Below are 25431 nucleotides of genomic sequence, written 5' to 3'. Positions count from 1 at the left end.
ATAAGTACATATATTGAGGCAATTAGATCTTCACCAAAATTCGCGATACGGAAGTCTGACGATCTCGTTGTGAGTGGGGTTTTCCCAGGATTTCGCTTCTGCTATTGGTTGAATACCGGGAAAATCCCACTTCGGTGTGCACTGAGTGAACTTACAATCGACGTTGGAATACTGATTTGGTATTCCCCGAATTGAATACGTAGACTTCCCCCTTCCTACCACTGGTATAAAAGGCGCTTTCAAACTCCATCTTAGTGCAGACGCGGTGTGGGTGCGATTGTACTGTGTATAAAACCTCTTGACATATAACTAAACGAAGCGCGTCATTGCAGTACTATTGCCCTCAGCGGAGCTTGTGAGGCCCGTATGGCCTTAAAAGCTCCGTCTGAGGGGTAAACTGCAATTTCGATGTAACAATGAACTAATAACTTGCTTCGATTGTATCTATATAGTAACAATTTTACACAGCTATTTTAGTCTAGATGAAGTTTAAAATCGTCAGCCTATAATTAGGTTAAAGTGGTAAACTTATCGTACATTAAATATTTTTACATAATGAAGATTTTAAATCTGCAGCTATTAATAAACCGCAATGTTTGTCTAAAAGTGTACCTATAATTATAACAAAACTAATTCAATATTTGTAACAAGCATATCGATTTTAAAATCATTCTTCGGCGCAACACTGGATAAAATAGATTGCAACAAGGTCTGCACCCTCATTCACCGCTCCGCAGGTTGTTATTTGGTAAGTCACGTTTTAATGTCGCTAAAATTCACATTACTTGAAGCTTATACTACATGTATACTATTTTTAAAACGTGTGGAAGAATTAAAAGCCGGCCGCTGTATGGCCGATCTTTTGATTTCAAATTACATTTAAAGTAGGTTGGCACTGTACGGTTTTCATACCGATAAAATATATGCTGTTTACGATTAAAGCTTATTCGTATATTATTTCGGTAACATCTGGAAGAATTAGAAGCCGACTCTGTATCGCTTGAAACTGGTTTTCAGATAGTAACTGCGAGGCTTCAATAGTAAGAAAACCTATATATATATATATATATATAATATTATTTTCATCAACTTTGGTGAGATCAGAAAAGTGTAACTGGTTTCGGTCGAAATTTACTTTTTATAATTTCAACGAAACTTTACGTTCTTGCACCTCTAGAATCCGAAAAACAGGATTTTACAATCAATTGATTTTCATGAAAAATTGCCATGTACCGATTTGAACTATTAATTCTACCGGAATTGAATTGAGTTTCAACGTTTTACCGACTAACTTATACTTTTTCATCATTTATAATTTTTTCTAAATGACCAATTATGTCTTCCGAGTTTACTTAGTTATTTAAAAAAAATTTTATACAATTTTTTGTTCTTCAGTAAAAAAAAGATGTGCATTTTTTTTCTCTTTGCCTACTGATAAACCTAAACAATTACCTTTTTGACGAAATGCATCGCGCAAAAAATTAATGTTCCGGGTTGTTTTCCGGCCTGAGTGTATGCTGTATTAGGTATAATACTTAAACGATGTGCTTAAAGCTAATTCGTGTGTATAATACCAAAGCAAGCTGGGCACCAAAATTGTAGCATACTCTGGAAGTTCAGCGTTTAGATGTTTGGTTCGAAAACCTACAAATGGCATGATTTGTTTTCCGAATTTTCACATCAAGTTCAGAGTATAAAAGGTAATTCTTTTTACAGAACACGAGCGTGTTTTACGTGTTTTTTTTTCATGCGTGTTTTTCATTTTTGTGCCGATGTATGATTACGTTTTCTAATCTACAATATCTTAAATTACTGTTATATCGCGAAATTGTATGAAACCTTCTATTTTGAAAGTATTCTAAGAAACATTTTGTTTAGGGTGGATTCCTCGTCAATTCGGCGATTCGCAATTTCTGGATCACCTTCACAAATTTGTTCACTGATTTTTTAAATTGTTTCCCTTGTTCTAAAACACTGATCATTTGTTTCAGCGTCTGAGAAATAGGCGTTATTTGCTGTAATTTTCATTTTAATTCAGACACGGTTCACCAGCATTTTGAATAAAATGGTAAAAGTGTTTTAGAACCGAAGAAACAATGAAATAAATCAGCGAATAACTGCAATAGCGAAGGTCTGCGAGTTATGAATGGTTCTGTTGAAAATTTTCAAAATGGAAATTATACTATTTCAACGCGAGGAGTATGAATTATAGTAACAAATTCTGCACTGTACCAAGTAATAAAGGGAAGACTGAAACAAAGTGGGGCAGTTCAGGAATAAAGTGAGAAATAATGCTGTTTTCTTTTTGCACTTTCTTCGGAAGTGCCTCACCTTCCCTTGAGGATCGAAAACGAGAAAAAAAAATTCAATTTTTATTGCATCTTGCAAAGTAAAATATTTCCGTCGGTTACAAGTGAACAAGAAGAGAAAAATTTCATTCAAAAAACGATAATCATGTGCTTTTGTCAAGTGTCCTACTTTGTACTTCCCATTTACAATCCAAACTGTGCACGTCGTCTTTACCTCTCGATCTATGCAGTTCTCTTCGCGACTCTATAATTACTCGTCCCCACGCATACATTATACGTTTACGATCAATAAATCACCTAGTGCTATATGATCTGCGAAATCCATTTTCACTTTCAACACCTCGATCAATAATCCTCATCCCAGTTGTTTTTAAACGCAAAAGCCAAGTTGAACCTAATCGCACTCTACCCCCTGCCGCTCGGAAATAAACGATCCTCAAGTCGTTACAAACGTCCTCTTTGATATTGAACAATTTTCATCTAAAACTTTTTAGTTTTCGAGATATTGTAATGGCTCGTTTAAAAGGGAACATCCTGTATAATCGAATTTTCAACTTGTCCCATTGTACTCCTGGTCTATCTCTGATGTGACGATTCGAGTTTGTCATTCTGCACCCGTGTAGAAATATCGAATGCAGGTGTCCACAAATTTATTTCTGCCTTTTATAGTACTGACAATACACCTTAGATTTGTATGAATTTCGGATTCTATACATGTTTATTGTACTTGAAGAAAAAAAGTAACTTGGAATATGCTAAAAATTATTGTTGATGAAATGAGAACACTATTTGTAAATGTTATTGCGGTGCAGCCCAACAATCGGAAAAGGATAAAAACGGATTGAGAATTTCAATACGATTTATCCCGATTTCTTTATCCAAACGGATGTTTTGTATTCTTTGAAAAGAATTAATTCGGATAGAAAGAATTGAATCGGATTGATAATTGCCATCCCTTATTCTAAATATATAATTGAAACGAACAAGCTATTAGAGGTGGCATTGTCGCGAATATGACGGGATAGGAAATAACAGGTAAAATCGAATAGAAACGAATAAACAGATTAAAACGAACAGTGTCTCATTGGAATAACTCATGCTTAATTCGGAAACTTAAAGAAATGAGATTCATAATTCTGCTAATCGTTCCGTTTCTATTCTTTTCCGATTGTTGGGAGAGTTGCGGTTTGACTGCATTTTTTAGCTATTCGTTTGGATGCGTTTTGAGGGTAGTTGTTCGGTTAGGATTAACAAAAGCTCATTTTAAGGTGTCACATTTGGCTGAAGATGATATCAAAGATGTCAATATTAATAATACTCATTATACTTGCTATGTCTGTTCGAGAATTTTCTTACCATTTTTTATTCATCAATTTCTTTATTAACCCGTTACTCGAATTTATTTTCTGGAATGTCAAAAATGTTGATTCGTTGGAGTGTTAAATACAGGTTGGAGACGTACGCGATTGTCTGGCTCGTTTAGTTCGAATTTTTGTTTTGAATTATCAGAGCAAACTTATGCGGCGGGTGATAAGTTCTATTCTGGAATAACGTAGGTTAGCCGATTTTTTTATAGGTTCATTAGAGTCGGACGAACATATTTTCACCTATGCCCTAAAATGTTAGGTCCGGGTCTGTCCGTAACGATTGTTTAAACTTTTGAGGCCTCACATTTTGTTAAATAACGTCTTTGTTATGGGTCATACACGAAAACTGTTGAAACAAAAGTTGTCCGTCTCATCATTGTCGATAAAACAAGCTGTCGTGAGATCAATTTCCTCTATTTGTTCAGTTGCAAAATGGAAAATGCCGTGGAAAAAAAAATTCAACGTCCAATACTTTTCGACCGCAGCCTGCGGGCTTGGGTCAGCGGTTCGGCTGCTGATTTTTTTCAAGAAAGTAGGTTATAAAAAAAGACGATTCTCCAAATTTGAGCTTAATATAAGAAAGTCTGGTGGCTATAGAAATTTTTGAAGTTATTAATAATTCAATTTTTCAGTTATTTTCACGCTTTTTTCACGGGAGCTCTATGGAACTTAAAGACTCGAATCAAACGGCATTCCCCTTCTCTGACCTTGTATTTTTGAGAAAAAAATAGTGTTTTACTCCAAAGCAAAATCCAGTTTAATTAGGACCCTTTTCATGAACTACTATTTTAGCAAAATTTCGCATAACTTTGAAACGCTGCCAAGTCAAGAATTTTCCATGTAGACGGCCAATCGACGGCTCAAATTTTTTGTCTAGGTATACTTTATCACTACCTACACGAATTATTATTAATTACCACGTTCCTTTTTATATACGGCCTCGCAAAACCAACTGATTTCTGAAAAATCGCTGTTTTCAGATAGCTGTAACTTTTTTCTATCAACTCGAAATCGGTTGAAATTTTCAGGGAATATACTTCATTCTATCCCCAAACAACGCTGAAAATTTCCAGCTAGGAGTCGAAGTTGTTAACGAGCTGTGAATTTTCAAAATGTTCAAGTTTCCCACATAATATTTCGTATTTCATGGCATTATCAACGACTTCTTGAATTGCGCGTGGAAAATTTACACTTGTCGATTATTAACCTAAATAAAAAAAAATGAAGAGCTTTCAAAACTACATACTGAAGTAATGTTATAAAAATATGGCTTACATCCCTATAATTTGTGTCGCCCTAAGAAAAAAACTCATTGACTGCGAGAATAGGATATTTATAGCAGTATAAAATATTTTTATTTATCATTCGTAAAAAATTTCAAGTCGCCCAAAAATTGTGATTTTCGAGTATAAAATTTTTTTTTTCATTTATGGAAAGTACTAGTAACGAACTGACTCCATGATTTTTTGGCAACCCGTGGGCCAATCACATAAGAAAGGGCAGACGATATACGGATTTTGGCTTGTCGCGGATTGTTGCTCAACTATATAACACAGCCAAAAAAGCCTTGAAGGATAATTTTGAAGACACTTCATATTACCTGTACCATGAGTTTCAAAGCCACACGTTGTTTACTCATGAATTTATAACAAGAAATGTGAATTTTTTTTTCCACGGCATTTTGCATTTTGCAACTGAACAAATAGAGGAAATTGATCTCACGACAGCTTGTTTTATCGACAATGATGAGACGGACAACTTTTGTTTCAACAGTTTTCGTGTATGACCCATAACAAAGACGTTATTTAACAAAATGTGGGGCCTCAAAAGTTTAAACAATCGTTACGGACAGACCCGAACCTAACATTTTGGGGCATAGGTGAAAATATGTTCGTTCGTCTCTAATGAACCTATAAAAAAATCGGCTAACCTACGTTATTCCAGAATAGAAGTCAGTCAATTTTATAGCTTATTCGTGTGGACTATTAGTATACAACCTAATAGTCTATTTGGATCTCCCTTTGCTCATCGGAGATAAGAATTGCATAAAATGCCTTATCCCCCCCCCCCCTCTCTGCCTCCACTACTCTTCCAGCTGGACCGTACGGCCGGTCAAGTACTCGAATTCCACCGCGTGAGCTCGTTGTCGGCTAGTATCTGTTTGGCCGCAAGGTTGATGTGATTTCGCTTCTGTGATATTTTCACATTAGTGCACGTCAGTGGATATCTCAGGCTGTACAGTCAGAGATGGTACAGTAGTCAAACTGGTATTCAACGCGGTCGATAAAAACGGTCTACAGCAGCCTCTTGAGTGTAATATCCACTGTCTTTAATTATCGCTGCTGATTATTTATTGCCCGATAAGTATCGAGTCATTATATAAGAGTGCTAGAAGAATACTAACGTTTCATTTTGAAACGAATTTACTGAGAACCCTATACAGTAAGTAATATTTAAAGGTGAGTGGGTGATGTTTGTCAAGCTACTCACGACTTTAGTTTCGCGTAAAAAGAATGGAATACGATAAATCTGATTTTATTTACATTTAGTTAATGAAAAACCGTGTAGTTGAAAGTTCGCGTGGAGTTTTGTAGTTAAATACGATGTTTCTGTTCATTGCATGAAGGATAAGCAGAATGAGTACATGTTGCTTTTAAGATTCTGAAAATTCTGAATTTGTCAAGTAGCGATAATTTTCAAGGATGTATCATTACGCTAGCATTACAAAGTTCAACTTGATGAAGCAGCATATAGCTGGTAATATACTACATTTCTCTATTTTTCCTAGCCATGGCCGCACTAAGAAGGTACACCACTGCTAAGTTTCTGACAATGGGTCAGTTGAGAAAGCAATATTCATCTGCTGCCAAGTTAGTTGATGTAAATGTAAGCGATAAAACAGGTAAGGATTAGAATGGGTAAGGACTCATTATATTGTAATGATTGTTGATTTTGCTTTTCCTTTATTATTCAAATTTCACTACTATATTAAGGTGATGGTAAATATCCTACGTATGCACATACATCCAATAAAGCTGATTGTTTATCTGATAGCTGAAAGTCTCTGGTTAGTTGTAAATACATAAGAAACACAACAGTCAATTATATAATTATAATATATTGACAACTGTTCAGTCACCTTGACTCCATGATACTGCAATGAAAAGTATGAAACTAAAGCCAGTGGTTTCGTTTGCTGACCTAATGAAACTTCTGGCAATTAGAACAATGCTATGCAATTTTATATCTGTAATCCTGTATAATTATCATTTTCCCATGATATTTGACAAAATTTTTAATCATGGACTTAACTGCCATATTTCAATCAATGTGAATACATTCGGCCGATAGCTTCAACTTTTATTTGTAACGTCTTTTACGAAATTTTATTTTTGGCAGATCATTGCATCAGAAACTCGATACAAAATTTCTCTTCATTAAAATTTTTCATCATAATGAAAAAGATACTGCAGAAGACTTGTATAACTATATTTTGGACAAATTGTTTTAGAATATCAGTCGTTATAATTCCACAAGACGTCTGAAAAATTTAGAACTTTATAGTCAACCTATTCTTTCTATTGTCAACATCAGAGACTCAGGATCGTTGTTGTAAATTTGGCATCTTTGAATTGTATGCTATCCAGCTACTATTTTTAAAATAAGCACTTACAGATTCATAACTTTATGACCCAATTTCCAAGAATCATAATCCCACGTCGCTCAAATAATTATATTATTTTAAATACACAGGTATCGCTACAGTGTCGATGAATAAACCACCAGTAAACAGTTTAAATCTGGAATTCATCACAGAACTGAATTACAATTTTCAAGAACTGGAGAAAAGCAAATGCCGAGGTATTATATTGACCTCAGCTTTGCCAAAAGTATTTTCAGCTGGATTAGATATCTTGGAAATGTATAAACCAGACTTAAAACGTGCAGAAAGCTTTTGGCGTGCACTTCAGGACCTTTGGTTGACTTTGTACGGTTTAGCGCTACCTACTGCAGCTGCAGTCAATGTATGTTCAACTTATTCTTGCTGTGGTTGTCATGTTATATATGTGTATGGGGGAAACTTTGTCTCAATTCAACATTCAAATTTAATAAGAAATGCCTCTCAGTGAAATAAACTGTAAATTTCTGAATTCAATCTCGAATTTTACCAAAAATATGAAAAGAACGACTTATTTGTTCATAAAGTGTAAAAGTTCTGATAATGCATTGGTATCAACCTTTTGCAATGAATACTATAAAAATAAATATCTTCTTGAAATCTTTGACAAAGATTCCTCAAAACCAATCATGACATTGTAATACGAATAATCATAACCAGATATTATACTGAAGAAGTATACTGAAGTTGGCAAACACACTAAATAACAGAAGTAGCTTAAAGATAGAAACGTAAGTACAAAATTCGTGTATCATATTCCATTCGAATTCGAATTCCATGCTATGTAAATTTCAGGGTGCTAGTCCTGCGGGTGGCTGTCTCCTCGCAACGTCTTGTGAGTATCGAGTTTTCGTTGAAGGAAAACATACAATAGGACTGAACGAAACACAATTGGGTATAATTGCTCCTAAATGGTTCCAGGATACATTTGTTAATGTAATCGGTCAACGTCAAGGAGAAATATCACTGTTGCGGTAATTAGTATTATTTACCGTTCACAAATAACGATGAATTATTTAATTCAATATTTATACGAGTGGAAGTTTCATTTCGTTTCATTTAATCGGTGAAGGTTACTGATGCCTATCTTTTCATCAAATTTCATCTAGATTCAAATACCTAGAAAAGTGATGGGCATTATCTACAAGGCCATCTCCATTGGCTTTGCAAATTTATGAATACATAATTCAATATTCCATATTTTCGAAGAGAAATATTCTTCCGTTGGCTTCAGTTCAGATTTAATATTTTGCGATCAATATTGTAGAATTTGAAGGTGTCGCAATTCATAGAAAGTTAAATTGTTTTCTACAAATGTGGAAGTATAGATACTTTAGTATAATATTTTTGCCGGCAAGCTTGAATCTTATGCTATATTTTTTTTCTTGACCAAGTGTAACAAATATTAATGTTCTTAATCGTAATAATAACTACTTGTTTGGATGTTTGAGCTCATTGAAAAATGCGGAAAAGTGAAATAATTTATAAAACCAATAGAGGTGGCCTAATACGTCCTGCCCAAACACGTAATAAGTTTTTTTTCGTACTTTAATGGATAAAATCGCAAAAAAATAAATGAAACCTCCCTCATGTAAGTGTAACAATTGGCATTCATATACAGAGGTTCGCTTTACACACCAGAAGAGGCACTAAAAATTGGCCTGGTCGATGAATTAGCTACAAATAAAGAAGAAGCAATCGCTAAGTGCGAAAAATATATTGCAGCTTATGCTAAAATATCACGTGAGTATTATGTGATAAATGTGATAATCTTTTAACATTATTACAATAGATCAGTGGCATTAGATGCTTAGAACATATGTATATTATGTATGCATTATGAAGATATCATTGCAAAATCAAATACAATGTGAAAACCTTTAAGTCTCGGTATTCTGTGTGATAATATTAACTGTATTATTTTAGAATACAGATATTCTAATACAAATTTTGTTCTGCAGCTGGTGCAAGGTCCGCAACGAAGCATCAGTTAAGGAAGTCAGCACTCTCATGGCTTGAAAAAAATAGAGATTTTGATGTGAAAATATTCATTGGCTTCTTAGAGCAACCACAGGTACAAAAGGGTTTGGATATGTACATCCAGAGCTTAAAAAAGAAGTGAAACCGCTGAAGCTAACAGTAACGATACGTCACGCCATAACAGCCCCCACCTGACAGAGCTGTGATATATGGCGAATACAATAGATTTTTCTACTTTACAATGCAGATAAGAAATAAAAATATTTTGATATGAATTTATTTACCGTGAATTTTTTTGAGTATGTTATATTTGAAATAGGTACTAATAAACAGTAGGAATGGATAAAACGTTTATTGTTTATACATTTAATTCATTTTGTTCACAGTATTATGAAACAAACTGGCTTTATAAGAAATCAGTTGCTTTATGTTTTATTGCTCAAGTACTGCAGCAATATCTGGATCGTCAGTGTTCACGTATAACGGCTGCTGTAATTGTAGTGCATCAAATTCTTCCCGTTGACACTCAAGAAAATGGGAAATTTCTAGTATCTTCTGACGGTTCCGGTTACTTTCATTCCTTAAAACAGAAAAACGAAGACCACCTCGACTTTACTAATATGGTTACTACTCGAAAAATATAGGTCACAAATTCTACAGTCTACAGTCTATTTTAAAAACGAGACAGATCTCGTGTATCTTGGACATTTGTGGTTTAAATTATCTCAATAGTTATGCTGCTACTTACTCTGCCAATTTTTCAATCTTCCCTTCAAGCCAACCATTAAGTCGACTTGTTAGACGATCTTCACGCCCATCAATGATCTGAATAAGCAGAATTTAAAAGAATTTTATGAGAGCCCATGTCATTTATCATGTTGTTTTGATCATTATGCAACTGCTCGAAAAACGTAAGCGATGAAAAACGACATTTGTTGATTTTAAATAGCTTAATATTTATTCGTGCACTCAAATAAGCATATAAGCATACCTGTAGATGTAGATCATGGGATGCTGCCAAATTGTTATTCAAAATGTCCTTATCACCGATTATATCCGTTACACTAGGTGACATTTTACTATCTTCCGTAGCCTGACTTGTATTCATAACAACACTAGCTATTCCAGCAATGTTGTCGGTATATTCGGCTTCCAGATTTCTCATTAATGAGAATATATTCTGGGCTGCTTCTAAGAACGATCCAACCATATCTGTCATATGCTGTTTGAACACTTCGTTTATATCCTGCAGATATGTCATTGTTAATATATAATTATCAGTATTTGTTGCAATCAATACTTATAAAAAGCTGCAGGTCAAACGTCGCAAGTGTGTCTAATTGATTTGCTCGGTCAATATTAGTTTTATTAAGCAATAGGAGGTATTTGGAGAACTCTGATTACTTGTGCAATCCAAATCAAATGTTTATCATGTATGACTAACTTTGCCTTGTGTGAAACTATATGAATAGCTGAAAGGAATACCAGTAATTCATTCAACACCAGTGATAAATAAATGGATACACACTTCCATTTGGTCATGAAGAATCACTTCCTTGTGCATGAGCTTTGTCCAGGTTCTAGCCACCAAGTCACTGAATTCTTCGGACAGCTGACGAGCTTTGTCTAATTTTTCTTCGAGAACTTCAGTCTCCAACTCTTCAGTCATTGATTGCATAAGTGCTTTTACGTCTGCTAAGATTTCAGCCTTTCTATCCATTATTTCATCCATCATCCTTTATACAAAAAAATTTCAATTGAAAGAAATGCTAATAAATTTATTTGTCCGAAGAATATGATTAGCATTTTTTTGTGTATTTATACTTGTAATTTAATGAAAGTCTCATTTATTGTGAAATTGTTTTAATAGTATGAATAATTGACGAAATCTGTGATTTATTTTTACTAATTATTGACATTTGCGATTATACACTTTATATTCATATTATTATTATATGAATTATGTAAGGTATATCTGGTACTTACATTTGGGAATCTTTCTGAATGTCGTCTTCACCTTTAGTGACTAAATCTTCAAACATTTTTATTTCGTTGGACCTTCGGATTTGTTCAGCTAGCCCCAGTTCATACAAATCTTTGCAAAGTTCCATGAACTTTACTTTATACTCCGCATATGCAGATCGTGCATCTTCGCTGAGTGTTAAGAAGTCGTTACCTTCTGTAATGAAGTATTTCTGAATCAAAATGTGAATTTTACATATTTTCAGACATTCAATTTTCAAATATTATGGTAAAATTCACACTTAAGACGGAAATTTTATTTATTGAATATTTTTCTGCTTGAAAAGCCTGATAGGCATTGATAGATCACGATTAGATATTAAAGAATATCATAGAATACGAGCCACAAACACGATACACAGTGATAAGTCTATGGTGTTTCTGAAATCCATTCTATAATATTCTATTAGAATCTTACAAATCCTCTCAAACTTTTCCAGTAGGGCTAGATTAACGAAAAAAAAAATCGTATCCCAGACGAATAAGCGTAGTTTGATGCCAAATAGAAAGTATTGATGTCTTAAGATAAAGAGAATAATATTTAAGACATTGTTGGTAAAAGCAAAAAGTATTAAAAGATAAAATTTTCTTTCTTTCATAATTACCCTTGTCTTTTTCAAACATTTTATTGAACAAGTAGTCGTCATCGAGATATTCCACGTAAGATATGGATAATAATGCAACATTTTCCTCAAATGCTGCTTGCTTGTCCAACTTTTCTTGTTCTTTCGCTTCTTCTTCCAACAAATTACTAATGATTCGGCTAAAACATTTAAGTATACAAACTGATTATCATTAATTTTGTTTAAACGCATCTAGGATAAAACTTGAACAATGCATTATTAATTTCTTCCTGCAATTCTTTTGCAATAATATTTATATCCCATGATGGCCTGCAATATCTGGCGGTATTAAAAATACTCTGAATTATGAGCAAGAGTGGATTTTTACAAATCAATCTATCTCTGTCGATTTACGGGAAATATGAAATTTACTAATGTTCATCAGCGGCAGCCTGGCGTTCTCGGTCCGTTATCATTTTGTACTGAAGATAGATTAATTGTGGTATAAAGGCAATCAAATAGTTCAAATATCCTTCTTTTTCCATGCACGAATTTCCAGAGACATTTAAACTCCGTAATTTTTTGAATTTCCGTAAATACATGACCTGTAAAAATTTAGCAATTATGCTGACCATGAAATTTAAGCAAATTGGAGCCCTACATATAGCTATCAATAATAATTTAATTACAGTGCGATAATTTAAGATTGGTTGATTCAATGATTGAAAAAGCATAAGAATTTCTAGGTGATAATTAACTAAGTTCAAAAAAAAATAACAATAATAACAATAACACACATGATGCGAAATTAGAACTTATGTAGAAGAATAATGAATTACATGATGCCAATCGGCAATATTGTTATTTCCAATACTGAAAATTGTAAGTTCATTCAAATCGTCGATTCCCTGAATAAGACTAATTTGATTCTCATACAGCAATAAAATTTCCAAACATTTCAAATGGTTCAAATTCTCCATAGTTTCGATATGGTTGAACGACAGATCAAGCTCTTTTAAATTAATCAGGACATCCAAGTTAACAATCCTTTCAATTTTGTTGTTGCTCAGTTTTAATTTCACCAAGTTTGGCATTAACCATAGGTGGTCTATATTTAAAATATCTAAAAAAGATAAAAGTAATCAGTATAAGGAACTATTTTGTTCTGAAATAGGATTCGACACTATATTACAAAAAAAAAAAAAAACAATTTAATAGCTAGCACGAAGTTTTCCGAGTCTTCATATTCGTACACTCGATGTAAGACCATCGACTTTTATTAATTTTTTTTCGACACCCTACCGCGCCCGTGTTGGATCCCACATAATATCCATAGGTGTCTTACTAAGAAATTCGATTCGAATTTCTGTCACTTCTTCCAGGTTTATCCCATCCTCTACAAACAATCTTCCAGCTTCCTTTTTTGGCCCTTGGTCAATTATTAAAGCCACGAGCATTTTTTGGTCTATCACCCCAGGTTCTGCGGATTCTTGCAATATTATCGGTTTGTCTTCAGTCTTCATAATTTATACTGCGTTCTAAAAACTCTTCGTTGTATTTTGTATGTTTAAATGAAATACAACGATGAAGAAACTGGTGTATGCAGTTGTACGAAACGTTAACTCACGTGAATAATTTTAGCATTCAAAATTCACGTATCAGCTAGTTCAAAATGTGGGATGGTCTGATGTAAAACTTAACCTTAGAATTCACATTTGCTTGGTATTCATATCAACAAAATAGTTTCCCGTTTCCATAGCGATATAGATATTTATACTTTCGTCGCAATGAGCCTGATGACATGACTCATTGAACATTACTATATCGATTCTTTGTTTTTGCCACGTTACAAAATGCACATTCAAGACTAAATCGAATTAAAAGCAATTAGATTTTAATGATAAAGCATTTTTTTTCGCATGATCGAATTCGAAAACTTTGAAAATGAGATTATAGAAATTCGTGATTGTTGAATTTTAAACTTTGCTCCGATTTGAAAATCCGATCGTAAATATGGCGGCATCACGCCTCAGTTTTCAGGCAAAATGTATATTAAAAATAACAAATTGTCGTAATAAATATAGACGCAATTGACGAATCCCAGTTCATTACACTCATTATCCGAACGATGTTGACTATAGGCATTACTTACGCCTCGTCTTCCGAGGCGTTTGAATATGCGTAGCAAGCATTCAATCAAGGCGGCCATTTTGATTTTTGAGCCAATAGGCGGTCATTTAGCGAAGCCAGTGCAGCTGCGTCACGGAAAATGGAGTACCATTGGTCGGGGAAAACATGATTTGACGTCTAGGCGCAGTACTCCATTACCACGGTGTCATATGATTATCTCTACGTGACACATCGGGAGAGTGAAAATTTGATAAACTGTTACTGTCCGACAACAATTCGCCGATAAATTTACCGTCAGGCTACTTACTTATGCGGCAGTAAGCCGAGAGGCAGTGTGCAAAGTTCTAACATCCAAATACGGTATAAAAGGAACAAAAAATGTCTTTTTTCGGTGTACCTGTGAATCCATTTTCGACGCCAGTTGGTCAGAGAATAGGTGAGATTCATAGTTCGTCGTATAAGCCTAGCTTTTTCCATGCCATTGTTGTTTTGACCATATATTCATTCGCCTAATTGGTTACTTACTGCATTATTACGTAAACGTTCAATACTATTGTCTTGGCGTGTCGCGATTTTTTTTAGTTGTTTTGTTTTATTGATTATTTTCTGCACCACATTGTTGTAGCACTCCTTAGCTTTCCTTTCTTTCTTTATTTTTTATATTCCCTTCTTCCTCTGGTTACCTTAGATTTACTAATGAACATTGGGGTGCACTAATTATGTGGTCAATTATCAGGAGCATAAGCGGAACGTTTAATTAGCGTAAATTATTATTGTCTATATTTTCTTACTGAGCTGCTTCAAAGGTGTGAACTGATGGAAACTTATCACAATTTTTGCAATAATATTCCTCTGAATAATGGTGCAATTATATTAGTAATTATATTTCCTTGAAAATATTATTAAATTACCTTGTATCATTGTCTGTTAATGGGCATTTGCCATAGAATCCAATTCACTTGAAACTAGATCTTGTTAACAGGTTTATATTCTATTTTTAGATGAAACTTATTCTCAGTGAATTCAAAAAATCTGCAAAAAAATCCACTCGCTGAAATTTTTTACTCGCATGTCGCAGCCTGCGTGGCAGTAGGAATATAAATGATGTCTACAAATTGAACCAATTATGCGCTGTTACTGTAACTCAACGTGTACTGGAATAATTGAGACATTGTGATATAAAATTGCAGAACAAGCTACAGATGGAAGCCTGCCAAGTGAGAATTGGGCACTTAATATGGAAATATGCGATATCATTAACGAAACTGAAGACGGACCTCGGGATGCAGTTAAAGCTATTCGACGGCGATTGAATCAAGCAGCTGGAAAGAACTATACCATCGTTATGTACACTCTCACTGTTAGTATTTGGTCCTTCTAATTTGTCTGCTATGGGCAAAAACAGAGTTTTCTTTCCCTTAACAGCACAATGTCATGAAGCTGAACCTAGTGGTTCCAGTTAGTCACTCAACATACTCAACTTTTTCCAAATGGAGTTCTGTAGTACAATTCAATACTTATGATTCTGTAAATGTATTAAACTTTCTAGAGATTTGAAGAAATTTTGAATTCTGAGCCTTCACATCATTTTGCTTTGATGATCTTTTTCAACTAACATTAGTATGCATAGCAGCTAATTTTGACCACTGGCTTGAACATAATTACCAACATGCACGTAATTATTATTCACCCCTATAGGTTTTAAGCATTATATTTTATTCTATGTGGTAGAAGATGAAATATTTTTGAACAGCAATAGCAACAACAGTTTCTTCCAATTGTCGTTATATCGCGTATTTGTACCGCAAAGAAATAATTCCTAAAAATTTGGCTTTGAGAATGGGATAACTCAGGACAGTTTTTTATAAATCAACAACTGTGGTTTATTCGTTTCAGGTTCTTGAAACATGTGTGAAAAACTGCGGCAAGTGTTTTCATGCGCTCGCTTGCTCACGAGAGTTTGTACTGGAGCTGGTTAAATTAATTGGTCCAAAAAATGAACCGCCTACAGCAGTACAAGAAAAAGTACTGAGCCTCATTCAAGCGTGGGCTGAAACCTTTCGTCATCAACCTCATACTCAAGGAGTTGTGCAAGTTTATCAAGAGCTTAAACAAAAAGGAATTGAATTTCCTATGACTGATCTTGATGCTATGGCGCCAATAATTACCCCCCAAAGGGTAAATATAAATATACCTATGCTAGTTCTGACCAATTTACTATGCATATGTATCATACATTGTTCATTGAAAATACAATCTCTCTCAGCAAGGCTTCGAATACCCTTTCAAGTGGATCGTATCGCTATGTTCGCCAAAAACATGTTGTTTGAGACAATATTTTTCGTGATCGTATTGTATATCAGGAATTATTTTTTTCATACCTGATAAGCTATTTACAATGTATGTAGCTCATAGCTCAGACATCAAGCTGAAGCGAGTTTATTTATAAGATTTCAGATATTTTGATAAGGAGAGATAGGACAGTTATTCGTTGTTTGTAGATAAAATCGCAATTCACGCTTTTGTTTAAAGTTTAGTTCTTTACTTTTTTAATACCTTTATAAACAACAGAAAGTGACTTATCAGAGTGTACCGGAAAGTGAGCAGACCACGGCATTGGCAGTCCCACCGGTAGGTGAACAACCTCCCATGCCGCTGGCAGTCCAAGGGAGCAATGTGCCTGCTCAACTTACAGAACCACAGCTGGCCAAGTTACAGAGTGAGTTGGATGTTGTTCAGGGTAATATGCGCGTTCTTGCTGAGATGCTAACGCATCTAACCAATCCGAATCAAACGGCTAATCAGCAACCAGATCCAGCTGACTTGGAACTCCTTACGGTATAGTGACAGTTATTTTCTTTACTTATTATTTTACCCAATTTTTATTTATTTATTTAATAATTCTTTGGTAAATGGTTTAAATAATTCATTTTTGGTATTCCCTGTTTGAATTTTAATGTAGCAGCAAGTTATCACCATATACTTTCAGTAAAGTTGTAATCTTCTAAATATTTGCATTAATATTTTAGGAGCTGCATTCCACCTGCAAAGCGATGCAAGAACGAGTTGTAGAATTAATTGGTAAGCTCGCCCATGATGAAATGACTGCTGAATTGCTTCGTGTGAATGACGAACTTAACAACTTGTTTCTGCGTTACACCCGATACACGAAAAATAAGGCAACACCTCCTAGTACTATATTGGCACAGACCATTGGCCAACCACCAAATAATGCACGTGTTAATGCCGCTCCTGTGTTGAGCAAACGTGAAGCTGAATCACTAATCGACTTATCAGACGGAACAGACAGCTTGGGAAAAGAATTAGCAAGCATCAGTAAGTCTAAGAACTACGTCAACATTTTAGCCACTTGTTTTTGACCAAATTCGATTCATATCCGTCTAGGGAATGTTTAATTCAACTGAGCTCCTTTTTCTCATATGTGCTATAGAATTCTCTGTGATCACAGATATTTCAATATAAAACCTGATTTTGGCAACAGTAGTGTGGGGCAGAACTTTCGGGCAGTGTAAACTAGTATTAATGAAACGGTGCAAGTTATTTTTAGTCAATTTAGGAAATTGCATCAGATTCATATTTTTATACCCAGTTTAGAATAAAAATTGTATTTGAAAGTATACAGTTTCACAAAATATTATCACAGAACAAATCTTTCAATTGAATGGTTATTCATTACTTTAATTGTAGGGTCTAGTACCTGATTAAAAACGACTGTAACATGTTGTTATATTTCACCAATTTTTGTATCAGAGATTTTCTCAATCATTATCATTTTACCAGAATGTGTTCAGTAATTGTTTAATCTGAAAACAAAGCTAATTACGTATCATTTTACTTTGTGTGTATAGGTGTGGTGGATGGCGCTCCGAGAGCAAGTGATTCGCGAAAAGAGAAGCCTAAGGAAAAAGAGGGTGACAATGACGAATTTGACATGTTTGCCCAATCACGTACTGCTACTTACGAAACAACGAAAAATAGGTAATCAAAACGAATATTTTATGTAACTAATAATTGTCTAATAACAGCTACCCTAGGAGTATTCTTCAGATTTTTACAGTCTTTTCCATTACTGAATTATTTTGGCTTATGATTCTTGTTAAATCGGTATACTGGTGAAACAAAACTTATCACTTTTATTACAAATTCTAAGTTGGTTCATGGTGTATTGTAATATCTTAAGATGACTTGATTTACCCAGATAACAGAATGTTCACATAGTGTGTGCATGTTGGTAGGACGTATGTGAATTATCCTACATAACGTGCGTTCAGACGAGCGAACACATATATCCTCAATTGAAATTTATATGAGTCACAAATCGTGATTGTCGTGCTCGTGCAATACGTAATACTTTCACGTCGTGCGATTGTATTGAGGACTGAAACATATTTATTTTTTATACATGTTATATGTTGCATGAAAAAAGAAAAAAAAATATATATACTTTACCGAAATAATTGTAGTCTATGATTTATAAAATCTAAACTTTACCCCGGAATTGATGAAGGTAAATATGGCTACCCCCATGACCGGAATCATGATGGAACTTGTGGTGTACTGCTTGGTATTAGAACTTGGTTTTATACCAAATTGCTGTATACTAAATTAATTTTGTTATTTTGACGTCGTTATATATGTAAATGCAACGAAAAATCTTACAAAACCAAACTTAATACTACCTTGCAATACACATTCTGTCTTGACCTTGGTTATGCATGTAGCCATATTTACACTGCACTGGCACAAGCTTTTGCACTTCGGGTAAAAATTGCACACCATTTTTGTACCGATCTTGTCAGTCAAAAATGGTACGTAGAATGTGTATCCAGCATTATAACGCAGCATACAAGTATAACACAGTGTATGATGATTTCAGTGTACACCTGGTGTGCACTGGTGTAACCAGTTGAAAAAGCTAATAGAATCTTACAGAATAATATTGTTCACAGAATCACACAGATTTAAACCCTTGCAACTATTGAAACAGAAATGAACGGGTAGAAATTTATATATCAAACTTTGTAACTTGATAACATTAGCAATCTATTTGTCAAGCATAGTTTTTTAAAATCTTGGATTACAGCTAGCATGATTATTTATAGTGAATAATTTATCGAAGTGACAGAATTATTCTTTACCGAATTAATTGTGTATTACCTACCCACTATGCGACGTACGCAACATTTATGATGAGGCAATGCAATCAGTGTGCTCGCACTTAACTTCATGCTTTTGTACCCTGTGTGATTAATATGCGCTGCTTGGTTGTTATCTATAACTATTTGATTCAAATCTATTCCGTCTAATGATTTGTTAGAGTTGACGCAATAATATATTGCTTTTTTTGCAGTGGTAGTAGATACGAGGATAATGCTGAACAGCCGGTGAGCGGGGGAAGTCTAAGCTCAGCCATTCTTAATCGAAATAACCCTAATCAACCGCCACAGAACACAACAACCGCTGCTCCTGCAACTGTTGTACGTAATAGTAACCTCTGATAATATTTCAGTCATTCATTATAACTACATTGTGACAATTCTTCAGCCAGTTTAATGTAGGTATTGTCGAGCTTTTCAAAAACAAAACTTGAGCAATATTACTCTACATAATTAGATACAGTATTGTTTCGAATATATACCGACCCCCAATTCTAAGATAGTATTTCAGGCTGTTTTTCTTAATTACCAACACATAAGACGGGTGCGCGTATAAGACGACGACGATTTTGGTGGATGCTGTCAACGACAAAAAACCTCGGCTTATATTCGGAACAATACGGTATACAAATTTACAACAGGTTCGGTATTGTGCTGAGAATGATTTTAATTGCTTGTTTACTAACTGTTGCAACATTTTCAGGATTGATGTTGTAATTTTGTCTTTTTTTCGTCGTAATTGTACTCTATTCAGAGGCCATGATGGTGATGTGTAACAATGTTGGCTTTTTTTTGTAATGTTTGTAAAATGCTCTGATCATACAAAAATCGTGATTTTTTCACCGACTTAATATCTACTAAATCAAAGTTTTTGTACAGTAATTGCCAAGGTTTTTCTTTTTTTTACCATTCTACCAAAATAAGGATCCTATTTTAACTTTCTATTTTATTAAAAGACAATCGTCGGTTACTTGTGTCTTTACTCTGGTTTCAAAACGTGATGTCAATTTTTAGGCACAGTTGATACATCTTTTTCTGCTTGCCTTGGTATTTGGTTTTGCTGAATGTTTGTTTTCTTCTGTTGCTCAGCTAAACCAAGAATCTGAATTCAACGAGATGGCTGCTTGGTTGGATCGTACGGTGAGTGATTAACTTCTTATTTGTGAACTTGTATTTTAATAGCCTTCACTTTCTTCCTTCAGATGTGTAATTTGATTATGTTCTTGCCCTATGTTACGTTCTATTCAATATATTCTATATATGTGTCCTACACGTTCTACAATATTTGGTTATCCGTCAAGTTCAATCCATATTAATTGCAGTAGAGTCAAATTTGCATGACAGATTGATTGAAGTTTTTGAAAACTAGTTCCACTGCTCTTTCCATCAACTCAGTAAAGCTCAAACTGTTTAACAAGGGTCCGTAATATTGGTAAACCGTGGACTACGTTCATCAAAGCCTAGTAAGTGCAGAGTTTAGTTTTTACCAATCCAAAGACAAATTGAATTTGGAGTGACTTGTGCACACTCAAAGGGTACTAGGGTACTACTCGTTTATGAAAAGAAACCGAAGGATCACCTTGGAGTTTCGTGGAGTTTTGGTAAATTCTGATGTATCCGAAATTCCTCACTACTCGTTTTATAAATATCTCAAACTGCGATTGTCGAGTTGGAAAAATCATGTTATGTATTAATTCAACAATATTTTTATCTAGTACAGAAGACTTGTCAGCACTCATGGTAAAAATTGTTATTCGCATGTATGTTGTAATTCAGGGCATATAAATTCAGAGTCACATATGTGATAGTTTGGGAATTGTAAACTAACTGAAAAAATTATAACACCACAACCATTTTCCCTAACCATAATGATGAATTGGTTTCTCCTACTCTAATTTCAGCCCGGTGCCCAAGGTGACCAGGAATCATTAACATCATTTGAGTTTGAAAGATTCCTAGCTGAGAGAGCAGCTGCAGCCGAAGCGCTACCCACCATACCTCCTACGACTACCGCGACGACTACTAATACAAATGCTCAGCGCCAAATTAATAAAGATCAAGACAAGTCCTTATTTGCTCTCTAGGCAAGTATGAGGTAAGCCCATAAGACTACGGTTTAAGCTTACAACTACTTTGGATCTAAGTCTGAATTACTTTACTCAATCATACTAAAATTATAATGATGATGGACAATTGATTCCTATTGTTATATGTAGTGATAATTTGAACTAACCATAAGGACAAGTGAATTCATCACTGGTATACATGGAGTTATTCATTAAAAAAATTTTTACCTTAGAAATGGTACCTATAAGTCTAAGAGATTTTGTTCAGTAGCAAACAGTGGCCACAATTATTTTAGTTACCATTCCAGGGTCAACTTAAAAAAAAAGTTTCATCGATGATATGCTTTACTCTGTGTTGAGCAATGGATGATTATATTCACATTTAGTATATTGAATTGCGTATTGTGCAAATTTCAACGTAACAAACAGTAGTTGCATCGATCATGTGGAAGACAGATGTTCATACAATTACCCTACTTTTTTTTTTGTTACACAGGGACTATTCAGCCCAGTGAGAGACTGCTTCACGCTTTTACGTACTTACGTTAAAATAACGATTTGATCCACTAACTATACGTTATGTTATCTGTTTTAATTTGAAATTGTTGATGATTAAACACATGACTATGAAAAAGGGTCGATTATTTGCAAGCACTGCATAGTAAGACAAGCTGATTTAAAGAAATATATATGGTTACATTAATATTGTTTTAAATATAAATTACATTATATATTACACACATGTGCAGGGTTTTTTTTTTTTGAAATTGCAAATGTGGAGTACGAGATACTTCACATGTGTTGCCTCAAGGAAAGTACCCTATATATCTGTAAAAATAATATAGATACATATATATGTTACATAAAGTATAAAAATTAATCTATTGAGGAATCATACTTACATAACTCAACTGTAAAGTATAAATGATTCACAGCTTCTGATTTCGATTTCTCAACGTAACCCTGAGAGAGAGTTTCCGCTTACATAGAATGTCACTTACAAGCCTTCCATGTAATTACAAAACTTTAGATTTCATTTATCACTGTAAAAATCGTTACTCTTTTCTCAGTTGAACAAAACATTTCAGTTCTAACCGCAATAGTTGTAAACGGTAATTATTTATAAAATATAAACCTATTGTTTTTTGTTTCATCATTTTGTTGAAGACTTTTTCATTCCAAATTTCTGTCGAGCCTTAACAGTTGTTTCAAAGCAGCTAGATTTATTCGGCAATATTACATAAATTTTATTGTCAAATGATTTTCAAACAGTATTGTAAGTTAATTTGTATCCTGTAAAGTTTTGACCTGAGGCTAGCGCGCATTTGAAATGTACCGCATATTTACATCTCATTTGCGTATACAGACGTACGTATTTAGAGTTTTATAAAATATAGATCCAAATATAAGGTATCGTACATGTTCAGTAATATTATAAAGATTGATAGAAATTATTAGAGCCAGTTCTATGTAGAGCAAAGTTTGAATAATACAAACGTACGGTGTACTTGCACACTGCATGTTGTCAATTCAAATAGTTTACAACTAAAGAAAATGCCTTCAAATTTAAAAAATTTACGAATGCCATATATCTGGATTGTTTGGATACTATTTAAATGCAGCGATAGTGACAATTACTTCGATACTTTATACTTGCTAGTAAGTACTGGTATGTATAGAACTGAACATGGAATTTAAAATACAAGAAAAAGTTAGAGACGATTGAAAATCTAAGCTGTAATGACACACAAGTGTGAGAAAAAGGTCATAGGGGGATAAGCTAAAATTGCCTTTTATGAATATCTTGACGACAAGTAGTTATTATTACAGGTACATACATACATTATATAAAAATAAGAGTATAATTGGCAACTATTAAAGTTCGAACAAATCGGTCAAGTCAACCCTGAAAGAAAATCAATTTCATGTATTTTATTAATTTTTTTTCATTCTTATAATCCAATTGAGATTGAAGTCTGAAACTTGCAAAATCTTAGTATTTTAATAGTACTTCCATATCCATAAAATATTAAGATATTTGTAAAAGGTATTTTTTTTTAGCTTGCTTGTCCCCAGATGGACTAGCAGGCTTATGATCAGAAAATCATATTATGAAGAAATCTAAAAATTGTTGAGCTAATCGAAATTTGAATTTTTTAAGGCGTGGAAATTTAATTCTAGTATATTATTTTTTAGAGTATTTTTATATTCAAGCAATTGATGTTGCGCTTTCTTCGAATTTTATCTTCTCTAATGTGGAGACAAATTTTACGTTTCGGTCAAAATTAGTTGAATATAGGTACGTATATTATATTTCGAAATCGAAATTCCAATTGTTGTTTAGTTATTGATGAGTTGATAAGTTTGCAAATGCCCATACCCGCAAGCGTGTCAACTTGGCCTGGAATCAGGAATTTGAGAATTAAGCTTAGGATCACAGCTGCAAATACAATATGATTGGATATTATAAATCTTCTCAATATCTGTTATGAGTGGAAATAGTTTAGCCATAATAAAAATGGACAGTTATCCGTGAGTGTATGTTGTGCATGCTTTCCGGCACTATAAAAAGAGAGAAAAAGCATGAATCTGTATGAGATAAATTGGTTGGATGATGTATTGAGCACACGAGGACACGTCCTTTGAATCACTGGCTCATCAAAGTATAGTTTTATTAGATTCCTCCAAATTCTACCAAGGGTGTTGTAATATATTATGCTCTCATGATGTTTCTGTAATTAAAACAAAAAAACCGAAAGTGAAATAAGCAATACCAACGACTAGGAAGAGAAAGAGAGAGAAAAAATGTATGGATAAACTATGAAAGCTTCGTAACTTAAATTGGGAGGGTCCATACTTAAATTTCTGCATCTATAAATTTTTCGAGATGGAGTGCTAGGATATTGTTGAATATGATTTGGTGATTTATTTGTATTATTTACCTGATTGCTACGTTACGAAAATGTATCTGAACGATTTGTAATAATGAAATATTTAATAATTATAAATATTCACATGCTGTTGGAGATTTTTATTTACTTTACCTCGTACGATATAATAAATCTTTTCCGCTGAAATCTAATTATTTTCAGGTGAATCTGACTTTCAGGCTATATAAAGTTGTCATATTATTGAAGACTGCGTATTATACACTGTTTTCCTATCAGTTTTTCCTAAAAATGTTTGGTCGTGGATTTGATTTGTATGACCCTTCTCTGACTAATTGAATGTCCAGGAACTCAGAAAACGCAGCGAAAAGAGCGTGGGACTAACAGCAGAGACAGTACGAAGAAAAGAGCACCAGCTGAAAAATATCAAAAACACAGGTTCTGGTTTTTCGGCTCTAACTTCTGATATGTTGCTCGCAGCGCATTGGGACTGCGCCCAATCGATTCCTCTCGCAAAATTACGTCGGAATAGTGCCACAATTAATTTATTCCAGCACTTTTGAAAATCGCGAAAATTTTCGCCAAAAATGCAAAGGGGTTAGCCTTACTTTTTTCTTTATTTTTGGAGCCAAAAATTTATGGTCTCAAATTCGATTTGTATGACCCTTTCCTGACTTATTGGATTCCCAGGAACTCAGAGAACGCAGCGAAAAGAGCGTGGGATCAACAGGAAAGAAGTTACGAAGGAAAATGCGCCTGCTGAAAAATGTCAAAATCTGAGGTTCTGGTTTTTTGGCTGTAACTTTTTATCCGCTGCTCGCAGCGTATCGGGACTGCGCTTAATCGATTTGTCTCGCAAAATTGCGTCCGAATAGTGCCAGAAAAAATTTATTCCAGCACTTTACAAATATTAATCCTCACGTAATATTTTTGATGTGTTCTGATACTGAAAATATTTATTGCTATTCCAGGTACAACCCGAGGTGGTTATCGGTGGTTATTCGAGGTGGTTGGCGATTGTTGGAAGTGGTCGGAGGTGGACGAGGAGGAGGACGAACTGAACTGAGTCTCAAAGCCCTGTTGACATAAAAGCAGCTATTCGCTAGAAATTATAGTTTATAGTTTACACAGCCCATTGCATGATATTTCATTATAAATACATATGTTTCAATGTATTTAGGAATAATTTATCAAATATACAGAAGTCATGTGAAAATAATAAATGAATTGATTCGACCGCAGTTTGATGT

At 34.1% G+C, this 25431-nt stretch overlaps 3 protein-coding genes across 12 annotated transcripts; 2 read left to right on the top strand and 1 right to left on the bottom strand.

The window, feature by feature from the left end:
* The first annotated feature begins 260 nt into the window (after positions 1-260).
* LOC124218041 (enoyl-CoA delta isomerase 1, mitochondrial) lies at positions 261-9687 on the top strand. 4 transcript variants are annotated; one of them, XM_046624383.2, is made up of 6 exons: positions 261-748; positions 6465-6578; positions 7430-7701; positions 8151-8329; positions 8977-9098; positions 9317-9687. In XM_046624383.2, the coding sequence occupies exons 2-6, from the start codon at positions 6467-6469 to the stop codon at positions 9475-9477; spliced, it is 846 nt and encodes a 281-aa protein (XP_046480339.1). In that variant the 5' UTR covers positions 261-748; positions 6465-6466; the 3' UTR covers positions 9478-9687. The 4 variants fall into 4 exon arrangements, with proteins under 4 accessions (XP_046480339.1, XP_046480338.1, XP_046480337.1 ...); XM_046624382.2 differs by lacking the exon at positions 261-748 and adding an exon at positions 5833-6118; XM_046624381.2 differs by lacking the exon at positions 261-748 and adding an exon at positions 5833-6135.
* LOC124218037 (dynein regulatory complex subunit 3) lies at positions 9679-15103 on the bottom strand. Of its 4 annotated transcripts, none has more exons than XM_069135434.1 (10): positions 14962-15103; positions 13266-13458; positions 12760-13043; positions 12353-12525; positions 11963-12120; positions 11322-11514; positions 10864-11071; positions 10327-10581; positions 10084-10160; positions 9679-9915 (listed from the first exon to the last, which is right to left on the bottom strand). In XM_069135434.1, the coding sequence occupies exons 2-10, from the start codon at positions 13441-13443 to the stop codon at positions 9768-9770; spliced, it is 1674 nt and encodes a 557-aa protein (XP_068991535.1). In that variant the 5' UTR covers positions 13444-13458; positions 14962-15103; the 3' UTR covers positions 9679-9767. The 4 variants fall into 4 exon arrangements, with proteins under 4 accessions (XP_068991535.1, XP_046480330.1, XP_046480331.1 ...); XM_046624374.2 differs by lacking the exon at positions 14962-15103 and adding an exon at positions 14073-14261; XM_046624375.2 differs by lacking the exon at positions 14962-15103 and adding an exon at positions 13548-14058.
* Positions 14202-25398, top strand: LOC124218039 (TOM1-like protein 2). Of its 4 annotated transcripts, none has more exons than XM_069135435.1 (10): positions 14202-14486; positions 15241-15410; positions 15947-16228; positions 16622-16888; positions 17080-17386; positions 17920-18049; positions 19422-19548; positions 20317-20367; positions 21129-21322; positions 25153-25398. In XM_069135435.1, the coding sequence occupies exons 1-9, from the start codon at positions 14429-14431 to the stop codon at positions 21309-21311; spliced, it is 1575 nt and encodes a 524-aa protein (XP_068991536.1). In that variant the 5' UTR covers positions 14202-14428; the 3' UTR covers positions 21312-21322; positions 25153-25398. The 4 variants fall into 4 exon arrangements, with proteins under 4 accessions (XP_068991536.1, XP_046480334.1, XP_046480333.1 ...); XM_046624378.2 differs by lacking the exon at positions 25153-25398 and adding an exon at positions 21790-24313 and having other exon boundaries at positions 16637-16888; XM_046624377.2 differs by lacking the exon at positions 25153-25398 and adding an exon at positions 21790-24313.
* Positions 25399-25431: the final 33 nt, after the last annotated feature.

The sequence above is a fragment of the Neodiprion pinetum genome, chromosome 4 (assembly GCF_021155775.2).
Source record: "Neodiprion pinetum isolate iyNeoPine1 chromosome 4, iyNeoPine1.2, whole genome shotgun sequence".
Taxonomy (NCBI): Eukaryota; Metazoa; Arthropoda; class Insecta; order Hymenoptera; family Diprionidae; genus Neodiprion; species Neodiprion pinetum.
This window is presented reverse-complemented; position numbering and strand designations above follow the sequence as displayed.

What these genes read in the sequence shown, in the direction of transcription:
- LOC124218041 (XM_046624383.2), top strand. Translation starts at nt 6,467, where the DNA reads ATGGCCGCACTAAGAAGGTACACCACTGCTAAGTTTCTGACAATGGGT. An exon ending in AAATGTAAGCGATAAAACAG is followed by an intron (nt 6,579 to 7,429) that starts GTAAGGATTAGA and finishes TTAAATACACAG; the next exon opens with GTATCGCTACAGTGTCGATG. An exon ending in AGCTTATGCTAAAATATCAC is followed by an intron (nt 9,099 to 9,316) that starts GTGAGTATTATG and finishes TTTGTTCTGCAG; the next exon opens with CTGGTGCAAGGTCCGCAACG.
- LOC124218037 (XM_069135434.1), bottom strand. Translation starts at nt 13,443, where the DNA reads ATGAAGACTGAAGACAAACCGATAATATTGCAAGAATCCGCAGAACCT. An exon ending in ATTCAGAAAGATTCCCAAAT is followed by an intron (nt 11,072 to 11,321) that starts GTAAGTACCAGA and finishes TTTTGTATAAAG; the next exon opens with GATGATGGATGAAATAATGG. An exon ending in CCCATGATCTACATCTACAG is followed by an intron (nt 10,161 to 10,326) that starts GTATGCTTATAT and finishes CTGCTTATTCAG; the next exon opens with ATCATTGATGGGCGTGAAGA.
- LOC124218039 (XM_069135435.1), top strand. Translation starts at nt 14,429, where the DNA reads ATGTCTTTTTTCGGTGTACCTGTGAATCCATTTTCGACGCCAGTTGGT. An exon ending in GCCAGTTGGTCAGAGAATAG is followed by an intron (nt 14,487 to 15,240) that starts GTGAGATTCATA and finishes ATAAAATTGCAG; the next exon opens with AACAAGCTACAGATGGAAGC. An exon ending in AAAAGAATTAGCAAGCATCA is followed by an intron (nt 17,387 to 17,919) that starts GTAAGTCTAAGA and finishes TTGTGTGTATAG; the next exon opens with GTGTGGTGGATGGCGCTCCG.